The sequence below is a fragment of the Taurulus bubalis genome, assembly GCF_910589615.1.
Source record: "Taurulus bubalis genome assembly, chromosome: 16".
Taxonomy (NCBI): Eukaryota; Metazoa; Chordata; class Actinopteri; order Perciformes; family Cottidae; genus Taurulus; species Taurulus bubalis.
In genome coordinates, this window is record NC_136604.1 from 6387973 (window position 1) to 6404057 (window position 16085).

The 16085-nt window shown below is 43.9% G+C and overlaps 1 protein-coding gene across 1 annotated transcript in view; it reads left to right on the top strand.

Moving 5' to 3' along the window:
- The window catches only part of epha10 (EPH receptor A10), a gene marked incomplete at both ends in the record, with an annotated part of 136659 nt that overhangs the window by 104825 nt on the left and 15749 nt on the right, over positions 1 to 16085 (top strand). The window contains 4 exons of the mRNA XM_079232447.1: positions 3423 to 3547; positions 6326 to 6596; positions 8493 to 8601; positions 13752 to 13880. Of these exons, the coding sequence (XP_079088573.1) occupies positions 3423 to 3547; positions 6326 to 6596; positions 8493 to 8601; positions 13752 to 13880 (634 nt within the window). The remainder of the gene's footprint in view (positions 1 to 3422; positions 3548 to 6325; positions 6597 to 8492; positions 8602 to 13751; positions 13881 to 16085) is intronic.

Consider the following 16085-nt stretch of genomic DNA (forward strand, 5'->3'; position numbering starts at 1 on the left):
TCTTTGAGCCTTCGTGTGTGTGTGTGTGTGTGTGTGCTTACTTGTTTCGTACGCGTCGGATTGAGCCGTTATGTTTGCTCGGTCTGGAGACCGGCACCAGTCTTCTACATAATTTAGCACAGAAGGAAGGGCGAAAAAAAAAAGAAGCAGCAAACAATAGCCTGCAGAAGGCTCGTTAACACGGTGTTCTTGGTTTAGAGAGCTCTCTTTGTGTTTGGGTGGCAGAAGGGCTTCGAGAAAGGTGTGCTGTCAGTTAGAACTTCCTTTCGCTCACGTCTTTCGTCTGAGCCAGTGGCTGCCTCTCATGTACTGTGGGAGTAATTGCTTTGTTTTTCTAATGAGCCAGGCTGCATTTTATTTCCTCTATATAATGAATGCCTGCATATTAATCAATCACTTGGAATAATTTCTCTGCTTGTGTTTATTTGCTTTCCTGCATGCTGTTCATTAGCATCTGTCCTTCCCCCACAGCGTACTGTATCGGTGGCTTATGTTGCATTGTGTGGGTATTACAATGACTTGATGCCTCAGAGCAAAAAGTATTTACCCTTTCAAAATTACATTAATTGGCATTTTAAGCGTTTTCTGAACACTTTGAAATAAACACAAATTACTATTCTTTCTCTTTTCTTTACGTTCAGGCATTGAATTAGTGTGTTTTAGAGCTTTTACCAAAGTTATCTTCTGAGGTTGCATGTTGTACCTTATTGCAATGTATCACAAATTCATGTGTGTGTATACTATTTCGGCTATTTTATTTCTGCTTTCATGTCAATTATAATGGGCAGCAAACTTTCTTTATCTTGTCCGAAGATCAGAGAAATACCAAACAAAAACACAGGACAAATGTAAGTTCAGTCGAGTTAGGTGTTTCTTGCTTTATTTCATTTTCATATTTAGTTTTTTTTTTTAAATATAATAGAAATGGCACAATGACGACTAACTGAACGACTAACTGCAAAGGCTGAAGGGCATTGAATCGAACTTATTTATAATTTACATTATTTTGAATTGAAATATCATTTTGAATTGCCCACTAGATTTTACATTGTTTCACATGTTTTCTTAGGACAGAGCTAATATTCGATTGTACATAAGTTGAGAGAAAATCACACACTAACCCACAGTCACAAGTCCACATACACACATCGTATTGCCTGGGATTTCTTTGATTCACCTTGAGTGGACAGACATAAAAAGCACTGATGGATGCCATGATACATACATTCACAGAAGTCCCCATGAATAATAGATAATACCTGTATTTTCCGACGTAAAAAAACCCAGACGGATGGAGATGGACACACAGTCAGAGACGGATCTCAGAGTGTGGCTTTGATCCGCCGCCTAAAATGACTGTATTATCCCACTGTTGGAGAGGAGGACTGAAGGAGCTGCACAGATGCTTTGTGTGTGTCTGTATGTTTGTGTGTGGAGTACTTCTGTGTGCTCCCATGGTTTCCCTCATGTGTGTGAGTGACAGGCACAACATATTCATTAGAGGGTCTGTTTTCACAGAGGACAGAAATGAATTGATGGTTAAAGGTCAGGAAAAGAGACGAGCAAGGAAGAGGAGCCGTCAACTGATGAGGTGCCCGCGGGGGGAGGGGCATGAGAAAGGGAAGGAATACAAATAAAAAACTAACAGTAACGGAAACGGGGACAGAAAGAAATGGAAAGAAATTAGGAAACGAGGGGAATTAAGCGTCGTAGAAAGTCCAGAGGTGAATAAAGGTAGTGGAATTAGGTAAAAAAATCTCATCAATCAAAGATATTGTAAATAAAATATGGAATGGAAAAATAACGTATCCTCTTACTTGAATGTATCAGTTCAACTATCCAATATATTCTAAGTATTGAATCGGTTATTATATCGGTTATGCTCTGGCAGCTGAGCGGGTGGGAGGGATACACTCAGTTATATTATCACTAGGACAAACGGTTTTCCTCATAGACATACAGCCATCATCCCCCCCTGTGTCTTTGTCTGCAGAGTAAACGCTCTGGGTGAGCGACGCACTCAGCTTTATTATCAGCCCTATACCGGTTGAGAGTAGTAAAAGAGGAGTCAGCAAGAAGTCCGCTGCATTATAAAACGGGCCATCAATGGTGTTTTGAGAAAGTGGAGTCACCGCAACCACGAGGGGTCCTTGAGCATGCCGCCGTAGCCGGGCACCCACAATATGATGCGGTGTGTTGCAGCAGAATGCGAGATTAGCCACGGGCAGACAGAGGAGTTGCACACTCCGTCATGAACGCACGCACAAATGCGAGCAACTGCACAGTCCTCCTGGTGGAGATGATTATCATCCAGTACAAAAACAGATGACAGGAAACCCCCCTTACGCTCTGCCCCTGCCACTAAATTGAACCCTGATGGCAGCGCTCCTCCCAAACATGAAGGCCTTTTGACTAAGCTAACTGCACCCCTTTGTTTTTCTTAGTATTTTTTAGTGACAACCCATTTTGCTACTTCATTATACATGGCATAAATTGGCACTTAAGCAAGAGTGGGTTGTGCTTTTCCGAGTATCATACTTTGTGCTGCCTGTCATTTGGAAACAAAGAACTGGGCTTTTCCTCAGTAATTACACTGTTTGCTTGGCGAGGCCCGCGCCATCTAAATATGGAAGGTTTCGCGCTGCAATATCCATCTTCAATTTTGCTCCCTCCATTGCGATCAATAGGAGATGAAAATATCTGTCAGGCTCAATTACACCGCGGCTCCTCTAGATTGAGTCAGAAAAAAAGGGTCTGAGGTTTCAGCCTAATTGCGGAGACTCTGAGAGGAAACGGGGCGTCCAGATTAAGAGCTTCTCCAACCGGGAGCCTCGTGTCGATCCAGACTTGTCAGTCAATCCATATCTGTGTTGATCTATTGTCAGTCCACACACACACACACACACACACACACACACACACACACACACACACACACACACACACACACACACACACACACACACACAGAGAGACAAAGAACCTACGGAGCGCTTTTCCATTCATGGAGTGCGATGAAGTTGTCTGCTCTGACACAGATCAGCTTCAATAATGAATGCGTTACCTACTTCTGTCCTTATTCATTCACTCACTTCCTTCCTCGCCTCTCTTTACAGCCTTGTTGGACCTCCTCAAACTGTCTGTTCTTCTTCTTCTTCTTCTTCTTCTTCTTCTTCTTCTGCTCTCTCACCTCAGATGGGCTTACTGCATATATGTACTGTATCTATCAATATATAAATGCCTGCTTTCTGCCAATGTCCTCCTTGAAAGACAATTTCCTCCCTCGCTTTGTGGGAAAACTGGAAACACAAGGAGAGTAAAAGACTGTTTCTGATGCCCCTGATGCTCTTGTATTGATATTGATTGAGACTGGAATCCACAAACTCAACTCTCTCTGTTTTCTCTCCTCTTCCTCTTTGTAGCCCGATCTCTGATCAGTGAGCTGCGAGCGGAGAAGATCGAGCAGAAGAGCATAACGTTGGTGTGGAGGGAGCCTTCGTACCCCAACAGCAGCCGCGCTGAGTACGAGGTCAAGTACTATGAGAAGGTAAATCCACTGGGTCATCATTGTTTATTGCTCTACCGGGTCTTCGAAATACAATAGCCAATGTGTTCTCCTTTTGAGTCATACTCCCATGCCGTGAGTCTGATTGACACAAAACTTGACATCCATCCCAAAGCATTCTCCAAAAACGCCTCTTGTTAGCAAAAGCTTGTTGACACCTCATTATGTTGAGATTATCCAGGTTTGTGGATGGGAAATGTTTTTATTAAGCGGTTGAAACACGTCCCCAAAAAGCTTTTTTTTTTCTATTATTATGTACTGAAGGAGAAACAAAACAAAGTTTGGGATGAGCTAGTCTGTATTAAATAAACTTTCCTTCATGAATATAACTCTGGCCTCCTTTGGAGAGCGGTGTTGTGAATTTTAGAAATTATCACATCCCTCTTTCTTCAATAAGTTTAAACTTTTTGACCAATCAGCACTCTGGAGTTATTTGAAAATGTTTTGGATCATACAAGTCAGAAATAATCCTACGCAGTCACCACTGGAATCCACAAAGCATAATAATATTAGTGTAGCTGTGTAGAAATACTGGGTTTAAACACAACGAATAAACCTGAGCAAAACACCCTAACTGCACAGCATTCGAATATTGATTTAGAATTTAAATGGCATTGTTATTGCTATCACTTATTTGATATTTCCTCTAACTCTCAATCATCGATCTCAGCACCGGACTTGTCAATCCTGTCGGCCCATCATTCGGGTTCCTGTTGAGGCGTCCGCATGGACCCCCAAAATCATCTATTTGTTTCCACTTTATTTGATGCGCCATGCTGATTTGCCAGCCCATCATGAGTGATACTTAATGTAGCGCCGACAAATTAAACATTTCAGGAAAATAGAAAGTTACCACAACTGTCTTTTACAATCCTTCCTGCGAGATTAAATAATTGTCGAAAAACGGCTTAAAAAGTCTTATTAGTATTATTTTAGTGAGTTTCAAGGGTTTTATGTAGAACCCTGAGTCCATATTACTGCCACATTTTATTTAGCTTTCTTACAAATTACAGCGGATAACCACTGTAATTTCATCGGCCTGATTGCGCTCAGTTAACATAGCACTTTGTCAGATTTCGGCCTCACCCGTCAACAAGCCCTCGTCTTCACAGTAAATCTGTCATGCACGTAAATCCCAGCTGTCGCGCTCGCACTTCTACATTTTCATACGTTGCATTTTCTGGCAAACGCCAAGCCTTTTGTATTTGCCGGTGTCACACTCGCGCCCGTTTTTCACACCTCCTCCTCTCCTCTATGCTTCACCATATTTAATAAAGCCCTGCTCCTCATTGCTCTACTCCCACTGATTTAGAAAAAAAAAAAATCTGGGAAGATTTAGAGGAGGCATGGGCGAGAAGAGAAGGAGAGATAACATGAGGTACACAGTAGAGGTTCCTGTGTAATAACTGAGGGAGAGAAAAGGTTAGCGAGGGTATTAGGGACAGATGACTTGGTGGAACGATGCTTGTAAGAGCAGAGCGATGGAGAGAAATGAAATGAAGAGGCTGGATGGAGGAGAAAAGCAGAACGAGGGAGGCAGACGAATGGAGAGAGAGCGAGGGAGAGAGTAAAGGATAGATGGAGAATAACTGACAGTGAGACAGGAAAATTGGTGACAGGCCATGAAATGAAAAGGCAATACAACTACACTGCAGCAAGGAGCCTATTAAAGTATGAAGTATGGCTTTGCTTAGTCAGTGTATATCCTCTTTCTTCCTCCTTTATTTTGTCCTTTTATTTATGGGCCCCACATCTACCGCTATTTCTAAAATCACTCGACGGCGCTACAACTCCCTTTTTTTAAAGCGCGCTTTAATCCGTCGAGGAGCAGCGATGACCGTCACCGATGATGACCGGCGATGATGACCGGCGATGATTCACTCCCCGTTTACCCGTAACTTGAGACCGCAAAGTGTCATCTCTGACTCTGTTGTTGTTTGCCTCCCACCAATCGTCTCCACTCCATCCTCCCCTCGTCCGTCTCCTCTCTGTGTCACGTATCACTGTATTGGCTCACTCCACAGGAGCCGCTCATTATGAAGTAGCTGCCATTCACTTTCTCAGTGAGTCTCTCTTTGTCTCATCCTGCACGCCTCCCTCTCTCTGACGTTCGTTCTGCTTTCTTCGTGCCGTGCTATTCTTGAAGCAATAAAGGGTAAAACAAATGAATACAAATCTGATGTATCATCAAAGTGCAATTGTGAGTGATCTCACTTGACGCGCGGAGGCACGACGCGCAAAGATAGGAGCGACGGATTGCACCGAAGCGGCGCGAACACAAACGTATCAGACAGCGAGGGGAGTAATCGTGTTGATGTGTCGTCTGTTCTCTGACCCCGGCGTGTCCACTTGTGTGAGTGAGTCATTCTCACTGGAGAGAAACAGACGAGCGACTTCTTCTTTGATTTATTTTCTAAGGATCTCTCGACTGAATAGAGCCGTGCTTTTATTACAGTCTGTTTTCAATGTATTTATTTTTTAGATTGTGTAATTCCAAAGCGTGTCACTTCCAACTCTTTGCAAACTGTCTGGAAACTTTTGTCTGGTTCTTCTGAAACACTGTTCTGCTGTCTCAATCAGTGAAACATTACCCAGGCCCCTTGCTTTGGTTACAACATTGTAACGGCTCCCAGCGCTGCGTACTGTGTGAACAAGGCATCTTTCCACCTACTCGTCTCACTTCTCCTCCTGTTCCTTTTTCTTTCCTCTCTTTCTTTTTTTGTTCTCTCTGCCTCTCACTGCACTTTTCTGTCTCCGCAGGAACAAAAGGATCAGAGTTATTCTACTGTGAAGACGGCCGCCACACGGATCAGTGTCAACAACCTCAAACCGGGCACCACATACGTCTTCCTCATCCGCCCTTTCTCCACACCGGCCCCCTCCTCACCCCTGTCCTCATCCCCTCTATCCTCCTCCTCCTCGGCCACTTCCTCGTCGTCCTCCTCCTCTTCATCGCCGTCCTCCTCCTCTCCGCAGCCCATCGACTACGGAGCGTACAGCGCTCCCCTGGAGCTGCAGACACTTGGCGAGTGTGAGTAGCCGTTTTACGCCTCCCCCCTTTCTCCTCCTCATTTTCTCTTCACTCCTTCTTCTCAGTACCGCTGAGCAGCTTGGGATAAGGGGGGGTTGTGTTGTTCAGGCACCTGGCCAGCCCACACAATAAAGCGTGCTGCTAGAGTGAGAGAGACGGGGAGAGACGGGGAAGGGGATGTGACTGTCTGAGATTATGTGTGAAGATGCAAGATTTTACCAGTAAGCTGTGAAACGCATCTTCTTTGTGAGAGTTGATACCGTGTCCCTTGTGTCACCTGGGATTCTGGTTGGGACTGTGTGTGAGTGTGTGTGTGTGTGTGTGTGTGTGTGTGTGTGTGTGTGTGTGTCTTATTTGTGGGGTTTCAAGCTCTGTACTTCTCAAGAATCTTTGTTTTAAAAATGTTTTAGTTACCCAGGAAAAGGGATTTGTTCACAGCGCCCGAGACCCCTTTCTTGTACAGTTGGCCAAAGACCAGCTCTAGTAAAGATTATGTATTCGTTTTTTTAGACTCGCATTTCTTTGTTTTGCTTCGGGGTTAGGGCTCTTAGTTGCAGGATAACTTTTTTGTTTTGGGACAATGCATATTCAGTTTGATTCCTTCGCCTCAGGCTGGATCAAGAGTCAAATGAGTGATGACGTGACACACATTCACAAGGCAGAAACACAGCAGCCTCTAGTGGCCGTGTGCGAAACGCAGGCACACAGACAGATTTGAAACAGTGTTTACAATGCAATCACATGATTGGGACATTAAACTGTCAAGTAAATAATGCATTAATCAGGCATTGGTATTTGTAGGTTGATCGAAAGGAAACAATAAGAGTCTGCAGGTGCACAGCTACAATGCAGTAAGTGTTTACATTGAGGGGCTGAAGATTAATGAATGAACATAAATGGCTACTGGATGCTGTGCTGTGTCCCAGCTGATGTGTTCCAAGTTCAATTTTACAGCAGATGAATAAAAATATTACTATACAAGGTCAACAGAAAACAAAAATGTTAAACCAATATGGAGAACAAGTCCTTAAATTTCTTATTAGAATATGTACGACTGGCAAACTGCCATCTGCTGATGAATACGATGTAATGTCTGTTAAAGTAGTATTACGACAGCAGTAAAATTTGCATTGCTCAACCATATAATGTCTTATATTATCGTGTACTTTCTGTTCCTTTGAGTCTTTAGTGAAGCACAGTGTGTACAAACGCTATTCAAACAGTGTAATGGAGTAGGGTCAAGTGTATTATTAATCATGTTGGGGAGGGCGACTCTTTCGAAAATAGAAAAGCATCAGTTTACCCTGCGCTCTAATCGGCCCTGAAGGTCACCGCCTTATTATTGGATCTCATCTCCTGTTCTTGTTCGCACTTAATGAACCAACATGTCTTCACACCTTGATGACAGAACGGGTTGTTTGCATGTCGGCACCAGCGAAACGGTTTCTGTATTAAACGCAGAGCAAACGTTGAGGATTTGAAACAAAGCGACTTGTTTAGGCGCAGGCAACTAAACTACTTGGTTAAGTTTGGGTTAAAATATTCAACACAAGGGACGCAAGTTGATACACAATGCAAGTAAGTGTACATACAGAAGTTAAAACAAGTCACATAGGACACAAACAGTGGTTTCCTGGGTGAAAGTCCTGTGTTTGTCTGAGTATGTTTGTTACGCAAGAAATATTACATATGTAAGTTATGAAAGAGAAATACTTATAATTAAATGTAAAGAGGGGACGGTCTGAATACAAAGTAATTGAATAGACAGTATATGTTCATGGCATGCTGGTGTGTTTTAATGGTGTGGTTTTTGCCCAGCCAATTGTTGCACACTCATTTCCATTACAGTGTGCGTTTTTTCTCACGTGTGTAACCAGTGTGTTTCTTCATTCCCAGTGGCGCTGGCATCCAGCGAACAGAACCCGGTGATCATCATCGTCGTCGTGTCCGTGGCCGCCCTGATCATGCTGCTCTCCATGGGAGTTGGCCTGCTCATCTGGAGGAGGTAGACACTTATACACACACACGCTTTGCGTAAAAACATGCTTTATCCACGATCCACTTCATTCATTCCATCAGCTTTTAATTCCCTCAGCATGTTACACAAACACACGCTGACACGCTTGTGTGTGCAAACACCCGATCACAGACTCCATCGCGTATTCAGTCAACTGTCACATGATACTCCGTTATAATCCAGATTACAGTAATCCGGGGACAGGAGGAAATCCCTCTGTGAAAGGAATCTGCAGTGGCGGCGAGAGAATGGCTGAAATTACACGATAACCAGTTACACTCGTCGTTTAATATGCAACATAAAGAAGTCAGCGCAATAATTGTGCCATCTGCGTCTGGGGGGGTTAGAGTCAGAGGCTTCTTTGATCATTTTCTTGGCGAGAAGTTCATAGTTCTTTGCTATCTAATTAGTTTTCGAATAGATAAGTGGGAATTGTGAAACGGCAAAGAAGATCAGAGAGAGGTTAAAGCAGTGTCACTTGTGTAAAAGCTGACGCATGGTTTACTCAGACCAATATGTGTGCCTTTCAAAACTGCTTTTTACAATAAGAGACATCCAGATTAATTATTTCACACAAAAAAAAGATCTTTAGAATATGAGAGGCAACTAAAGCATTTCACTTAAAGCATATGGTTGGAGTTGCATGTAACCACGGCCTCCTCCACTATTCATGTGACCTAATTCTTCAACACACTGCTCGGTCTCATCAAATCAAGAATATATTTTTCAATTAGGAGAGTTTTGTGGAGGCAGGAAGTGATCGTTGAGACTGCAGCGGGAAGAACAAGGAGCATTATTTTTATTAAGTGGCAGCACTTCAATTTGGGAACATTTTAGAACTAAATCGCATGAATTGTATCTCTAGAAGCTCAAAATGGACTAAAGAGTGAATCAAACATAAATAGAGAAGACTAACAGAATTGCTTGATGCTTTAGGCTGTGGTAGGCGGTTTATTTTTGCCGTCATTGGGCAAAAATTCCAACACAACATTTCAGAATGATGTAATCCAAGTGATCTGAGAGAAAAGTCGACTTCAGCACCTCCTCTTGGCCAATCACAGGTCATTTCAGAGAGCGTTATACAAACAGCAGGTTTGCGTGCCCGTCCCTTCGGATGGTGAAAGCCTGATTCAGTGGCGGACAGTCCTGTAGAAAACGTTGCTATTCCTTTGGCTACGGTTAGCAGCAGGCTTAAAACGTTTAGCAACATTTCCCCTCCATCTCTGGAACGCTTTGCAGAAATTTTGGCTAGCTTCACAATGTGTCACCTTAAAGGGGTTTACAGGCCCGTAAGTGTGCAAAGAAAAACAGGTTAGCACTTATTAAGGCGAAACAGCCACACACAATTGGACTTCTTTCTGTTAGTAGAATTAGCTGTGAGGGACATTTTAAATAGATAAACATTTACCCGTGTGTTTGGGCTAATAGTGCAAATCAGTGCAGGTGGTGATCAGATAATCGAAAGCCTTTTGTCAGCCTTTTTGCGTTGAGCATCGCATCAATGAATTCGTCTTTGAGGTTTATGATCCTTCTAAACCCCGAAATGTCACACACAAGCGGACTATCAATCAACCACGTACTCGACGCGTTCCTCGTTTCAATCCGGTGCTGCAATTCGGCGGAAATCTCTGGCGCTTTAATGCATGTTTTATTATCTTGTTTATTGCACCGAGTATATCTTGCCGTATACTTGCACGTTTTATTCAGCTGTGCAGATAAACGGGGTGAGAGTGCATTTCTGCTCGCCGTTCCAACCACTTTGCTCTCTGACTCATGTCCAATTCTATATTCTGCCAGCTCTCCTCACACACGCCCACACACACACACACACACACAATTACACAGTATGTGGTGTACGCGCCATCACACATGCAAGCACATACGTGGGGAGCACGTATCTGCTACTCCCACACAGTTACACACATTGCTGGAAAACAATTGTTTTTTTCTTTTTCCCATTGGCTGGCGTTCAACTGATATCTGTCCGGGGAGATTTTCTTTCGGATACATTGCGAAAGCATTTGTTTGTGTTCTCTTGTTCTATCTACACACAAACAAAGACACACACTCACACAGATCTACATCGGCGCCAACTCTCATCCCGATGAAGCAAAGCGGGCCGATTCCACGGGTGCACCTACTTCCCTCGATAAAGAGGGGATTGTGATATCGAGGCCACCGGACCGATTCCACATAAACACAAACGGTCCGATGATGGAGGCAACCGGGTGTAGAAATTGGTTCTATTCACCGCCAGGAGCCCCATACAGACTGGGGCTGTCAGTCAAGCGTCTGTGTGAAGGCAACAGCACTGCAGTAGAAATACACAGAATATGTAAAAAATATACTCTCAGCACACACACACACACACACAAGTATTTAAACACACTGTTGCTTTGTGGGAAGGCAGCGTCACCCCCCCCTCGTGCACAGGCCAGTGATGAATAATAATGCTTATCTTTTCCCTCCTTTTATTTCCATCGGTGCATTCATTGAGAGCGGTCCGCATTGTTCATCCCTGCTGGACCATTAACTTGCTCGTCATGTTTTTGCATAGAGACAAAGAGGGAATGGCTTGATGCCTCAATTACCATGCTCCGGTGTTTTGCAAAGACAGCCAGCTCCCCCGGTCACAGCTGGAGGGGTCTCGGTTACATCGATCCGCCCTGCTCGCGCAGACACATGCAAATGAGTCCCGGGGCGGTCGCGCTGACAGGTATGCGTTCGCATTAGACGGCAACCGCACTTCATCAGAAAACGCTGGCTTACGCACTGCTCACTTTTGAAATGGGAGGGTTTGTATCGCGGTGGGGGTTTGCTCAGCGTCTTTTTGAAGCATTTCTCAACCCTGTGTAGTCCATAACACACCGGCAGCTGCTTGCTCCTGTAAAAATACACGAGAGACGGAATGCACCGTCGTTCTATTCGGAGCGGTAACGGCAGCCATCTTTGTTCTTTAGCCGGTGCATCTACTGTACTGACTTTCTATCTTGTTTGGTGTGTCTTTTACTCGGGTCTCGTACCTGTGATAGTGGACGAGGGGAAAGTTATTGAGGTATTAAGGTCCAGACCTACAGTATCATTCTTATTATGATATAATATGAAACGGGGCTGAGCGATTTTAAAGATATATCCAATTGGGATATGATTGGCAATATCAGAAGGGAATTATCATTTGTCATCATTCTCATTTTGATTGGAAAAACATAGAAGTTAATCATGGTGGGATTTTTGCGGGGGTCTGTATATATTCTATACAGACCCCCACACAAATCCTACCATGATTATCTTTTAACTTTTTAAACGCTGAAGAGACGTCCTGGTCTACACATCATATTCTATACTATTGAATATGATGTGTAGACCAGGATGCCTCTTCAGCGTTTTAATATTGGATTTAATTAAGATGGTGTTTTGACACACATTCCGCCTTTAACGAATATTGCGCCCCTGCGTTTTTTAATTATTTTTATTGTGCAGCCCTAATATTTAAAGACGTTTCCTGGTAAAAAACATATTTTGAGGGATTGTCAAGAGAAATAAAACCATCAAACATCCGGTGTAGCTTTTCTAAATTTGTTTCTTATACGTCATACTATGCTGTGTCTCGTCGGAGCGCCGTGCCGCCGCACTTCTGATGCTACAGCTACCACGTCCAACGTCTAATAATGTTTTGTTTTTTTGTGTCTTTTTGATGCCTTATCTTGGCACTTCCACACAACTACACACACACACACACACACGCTCGCGCACACACACAGAGTCCATTGGTGCCTGACGGACTTTGATGGAGCCAGAGTTCCAGGGCATTGCCCAAAACATTCTCCAGGAAGCTCAGGCTTGACTGGTCAGCGTGGGGATTGTTTACCCTTCACCGGCCACACCAGCGAGCGTGTGTGTGTGTGTGTGTGTGTGTGTCTTCTCTGCTCGAGTGTGTCGTGTGAATGTCTGTGTCTTGCGAGTGAGTAACACGTTATCAGCGGGAGATGGAGAGGGGATCGGGAAGAAAGATACAGGCGGGAAGGAAAGCTAGAGGGTCATTTCATGGGGCAATTGACTCTTGGCGACACAGAGACCAAAAAAAAAGAAAAGAAGTCGAGTTCGAAAAGGAGAAAGAAATGAGCAGGAAAGGTCTCAGCACTGTGGTGTCGTCTCCTGCCCGTCTCGTACAGATCAGTGCTTCCATGTTGCAAGAAGCTGCTCACCAGCAGACACACGCAGCTTCCACTTTTAACATGTGCAAGCTGTCATTCCAAAGGGCCTTGGAAGTATGTTGTCTTTTACTTTATTGTGATTGATACCCAAAACCTAAAAACTATAACGGCTTTACCTTTTTGTTGCCCAAGAAAAGGGAGGGAATGCTTGAGTGGGGATCTCAGAGGTCAGTTTTGGAGGAGCAGCTTTCAATGCAATAAAAGAAAGCCGAGGTTTTGAGCCAGAGTCGTATAAATGGAGAAAACTTAAAGGTGGTTTTCGTGAAATTCCCCCATTTCCCTTGTATTTTTCCCCCACATACCTTTTTACCACTGGCCTAATTCCTCTCCGCTTCACTCGCACCCGTCATCTAGGATTCCATTCCCGCTGTCTCACCTATTATGCATTTTTATTTCCAGAGCTGCACTTGTTTTTTTGCGACATCTACCTTCGACATTAATTACAATTATGCATCCAAAATGAAACGCGCTTTCAGATTGAAACTGAGATGACAACTCGTGCCAGATTTAACGTTTGATGAGGCTGAGCTGACAGTGACAGAATTTGGCCGTAATCTTCAGCGCTTTGGCATCCGCGCACTTCTTCCTGCCATCTGGTTCTTCAGAAGTGTGAAATTCAAATTTGGTCCAGAATTCTCGTCAAAAGCATCAAATTGGAAACCAATTTAGCAAAGCATAAAAATGAAAAAAAATGAAAGAAACGGTGGCCTGTATTTTCAAAATAGAGAATACATGTTTTCATAGTTTTTGCATGTCTTCTTGGCAGCAGCCATCATGTTCCACTGGTTAGGATGATTCGATTTGGGAGAAATTAATCTATTCATCAATCCAAAGTTTTGTTGACTGATCTTTTTCAAGAAATGAGAAGCGCCAGAATTGACATTGGCACTCCCCCTCCCCTCCCTTGTTTTTTTTTTTTCCCAGCAGCGTCTGCTCGAGCTCCTCCAATGTAACCCCTGCTAGCGTGGTGCTGCTTTCGACCTCCTTCTCCACTCTTCCTCCTCCTCCTCCTCTTCTTTCTCCTCTTCTTCCCTTCACACAGCTGATGCCCAGGTACACTGGCATGCCTGCACTCCCCCCTTCCCTCCCCCTCCCCCAACCTTTCTTCTACTCTTCTCCTTTCCTCCCAGTTGTCCTTCCATCTCTTCTCTACCTCTGCGCTTCTCTTTCTTCTTCCTCGAGCTTCCTTCATACTGAGAGAATGATAATAAGCCAAACCCAGTTCTCCTTTTTCTTCCCTTTTTGTCGAGCTGTTTGGCCAATTCCATATTTCTTGAAAATGTGATGGTGAGTGTTCCTCAAAAAGGAGCCACCCTCCAAAAAGACCTGCTTTGCATCTGCTATTTCAATTTGGTCACATCTGTGACATTTCAAAAGGAGAAATGGACTTTGCCTGTCTCATGCAGTCCTTTCCTTATTTCCTTTCTCCAAGGCTCAGTTGCCTCCTTGTCTCCTCGCCTCCTTCATCCCACTTGTCTTGTCCCCTTAAATCCGCTATTTCTCCACTTCTGCTCGCTGTTTTGCTCCGTAGTCGTGTCACCCCCTTCCTTGCTTCCTTCATCTTTCACATCCATCCATCCTCTCCCTGCACTCCTCACCATCATCCGTTCCTCCTCTCCCTCCCCACTGCTTCCTCTGCCCCTCCCTGTGTACTTTATGGGCTATTCTGTGCACCACTTCAACTATGTCTCCTTCCTTGCATACCCTTCCCAATTATCCTCTTATCCGTAACCTCCTATTTTCTTGTAATTTCCTCTGCCTCTCCGTCTCCCGACTTCCTCGCATTTCTTCTCAATGATTTATCCGCTGCTTTGTCCTCATCCTCCTGTCATGTTAACCATTTGCTCTCTTAGGTCTCTTGCATCTTGTATTATTTTCCTGGTACCGCCATGCCCTCCATCCCCACCTCGCTCCCTAACCGCTGTGCTCTCTCTTATCTATTCATTCTTGTCTCCTCTCCCCTGCCTGGTATCTCCTGCCCTGAGGATCTGTGCTGCATGTGTCTGCTGGTGTGTTTTGACAGACAGGGCCCTGACCTTGTCTCAGACCCTGCTGCTGCTGCACAGTCTGAGGGATGTGTCCGTCTATCACGTCCTCCAATGCAAACACTCGCATGCATAAACAAATAACTCAAACAACCCACAATCCTTCAAACGCAAGCGTCTGCGCGTACATTTTGACTCTCATGCGCATCCTCGTAAAGATCACACACACACGTGCATCTGTGAACTCCTTCTCAGCGGTGCACTGCTTCTGTGTGAAGTGCTGATGTGCTGCGACAGTCGCATTAACGCACGGCTCCCTGGGCAGATATTAGATTTCATTTAAACACACACACACACACACGTGTCCAGGTCTGTAGACGCATGCATGGACGACCTCAACCGTTGACCCTACGGCCGTGCACCTCAGTGTCATCAGTCAAAGCTCACTCGCCAGCCTGTCCCTGTCGACCCTGAAAACACACCCAGCCACAGTTAGTTATGTCACAGTTATGTCACACGGTCACTTGTAAATGTGATGCTTGCAGATCTAAACACACAGGGGCATTTCAACATTGATGGGGGGAGGAGGGGGGGGGCACACATTAATTGGCAGGGGTCGGTGAGACATTTTCAGCATCAAACACATAATTTTTCTGCATTTTTTTATATATATTTTTTTAGAGCTCAATTAATGGTAGAAATGTCTTTGTTTGTCGAAAGAAAAACCCACAATGTAATTATATCATGGAATGGTGTGTAGTATGGTACTCAGGCATTCTGTATTATTTCAAATATTTACTGTCCTGCAGATCAACTTTTTCCGTGTTTCATGTTATCTCTGCTGAGTCAGCACGCATTTCACTCCTCTTTCCTCTTGTTTGTATAATTTGTTTGGGGGAAGAAACATTTTTGAAATGTGCATCTATTTAATTGATTAATTTCCAGGAATTTATAAACGGCAGCTCATAATAGCTCATATGTGTTTCAGCAAAATCCTGTTCAAAATGAGGTAAAAGTAATATTAAGAGAATAAAGTTGTCTATTATTGAGAAGAAAATCAAACTATTTCAAGACGAAGAACAAAATCGCAATACAAATATTAATATTTGAAGAAAGAAATTGTTTGCTTTTGCAATTAATATTAAATTAGTGGTGCAGACGATTGTAGGCATTCCGAAATGTGCTCGGGTCACATCCCCACCGCCCCGAACCATAAATCACACCCATGTGAATCCATGTACAAACATATCATAAACCCCTCAAGTATGTAAAC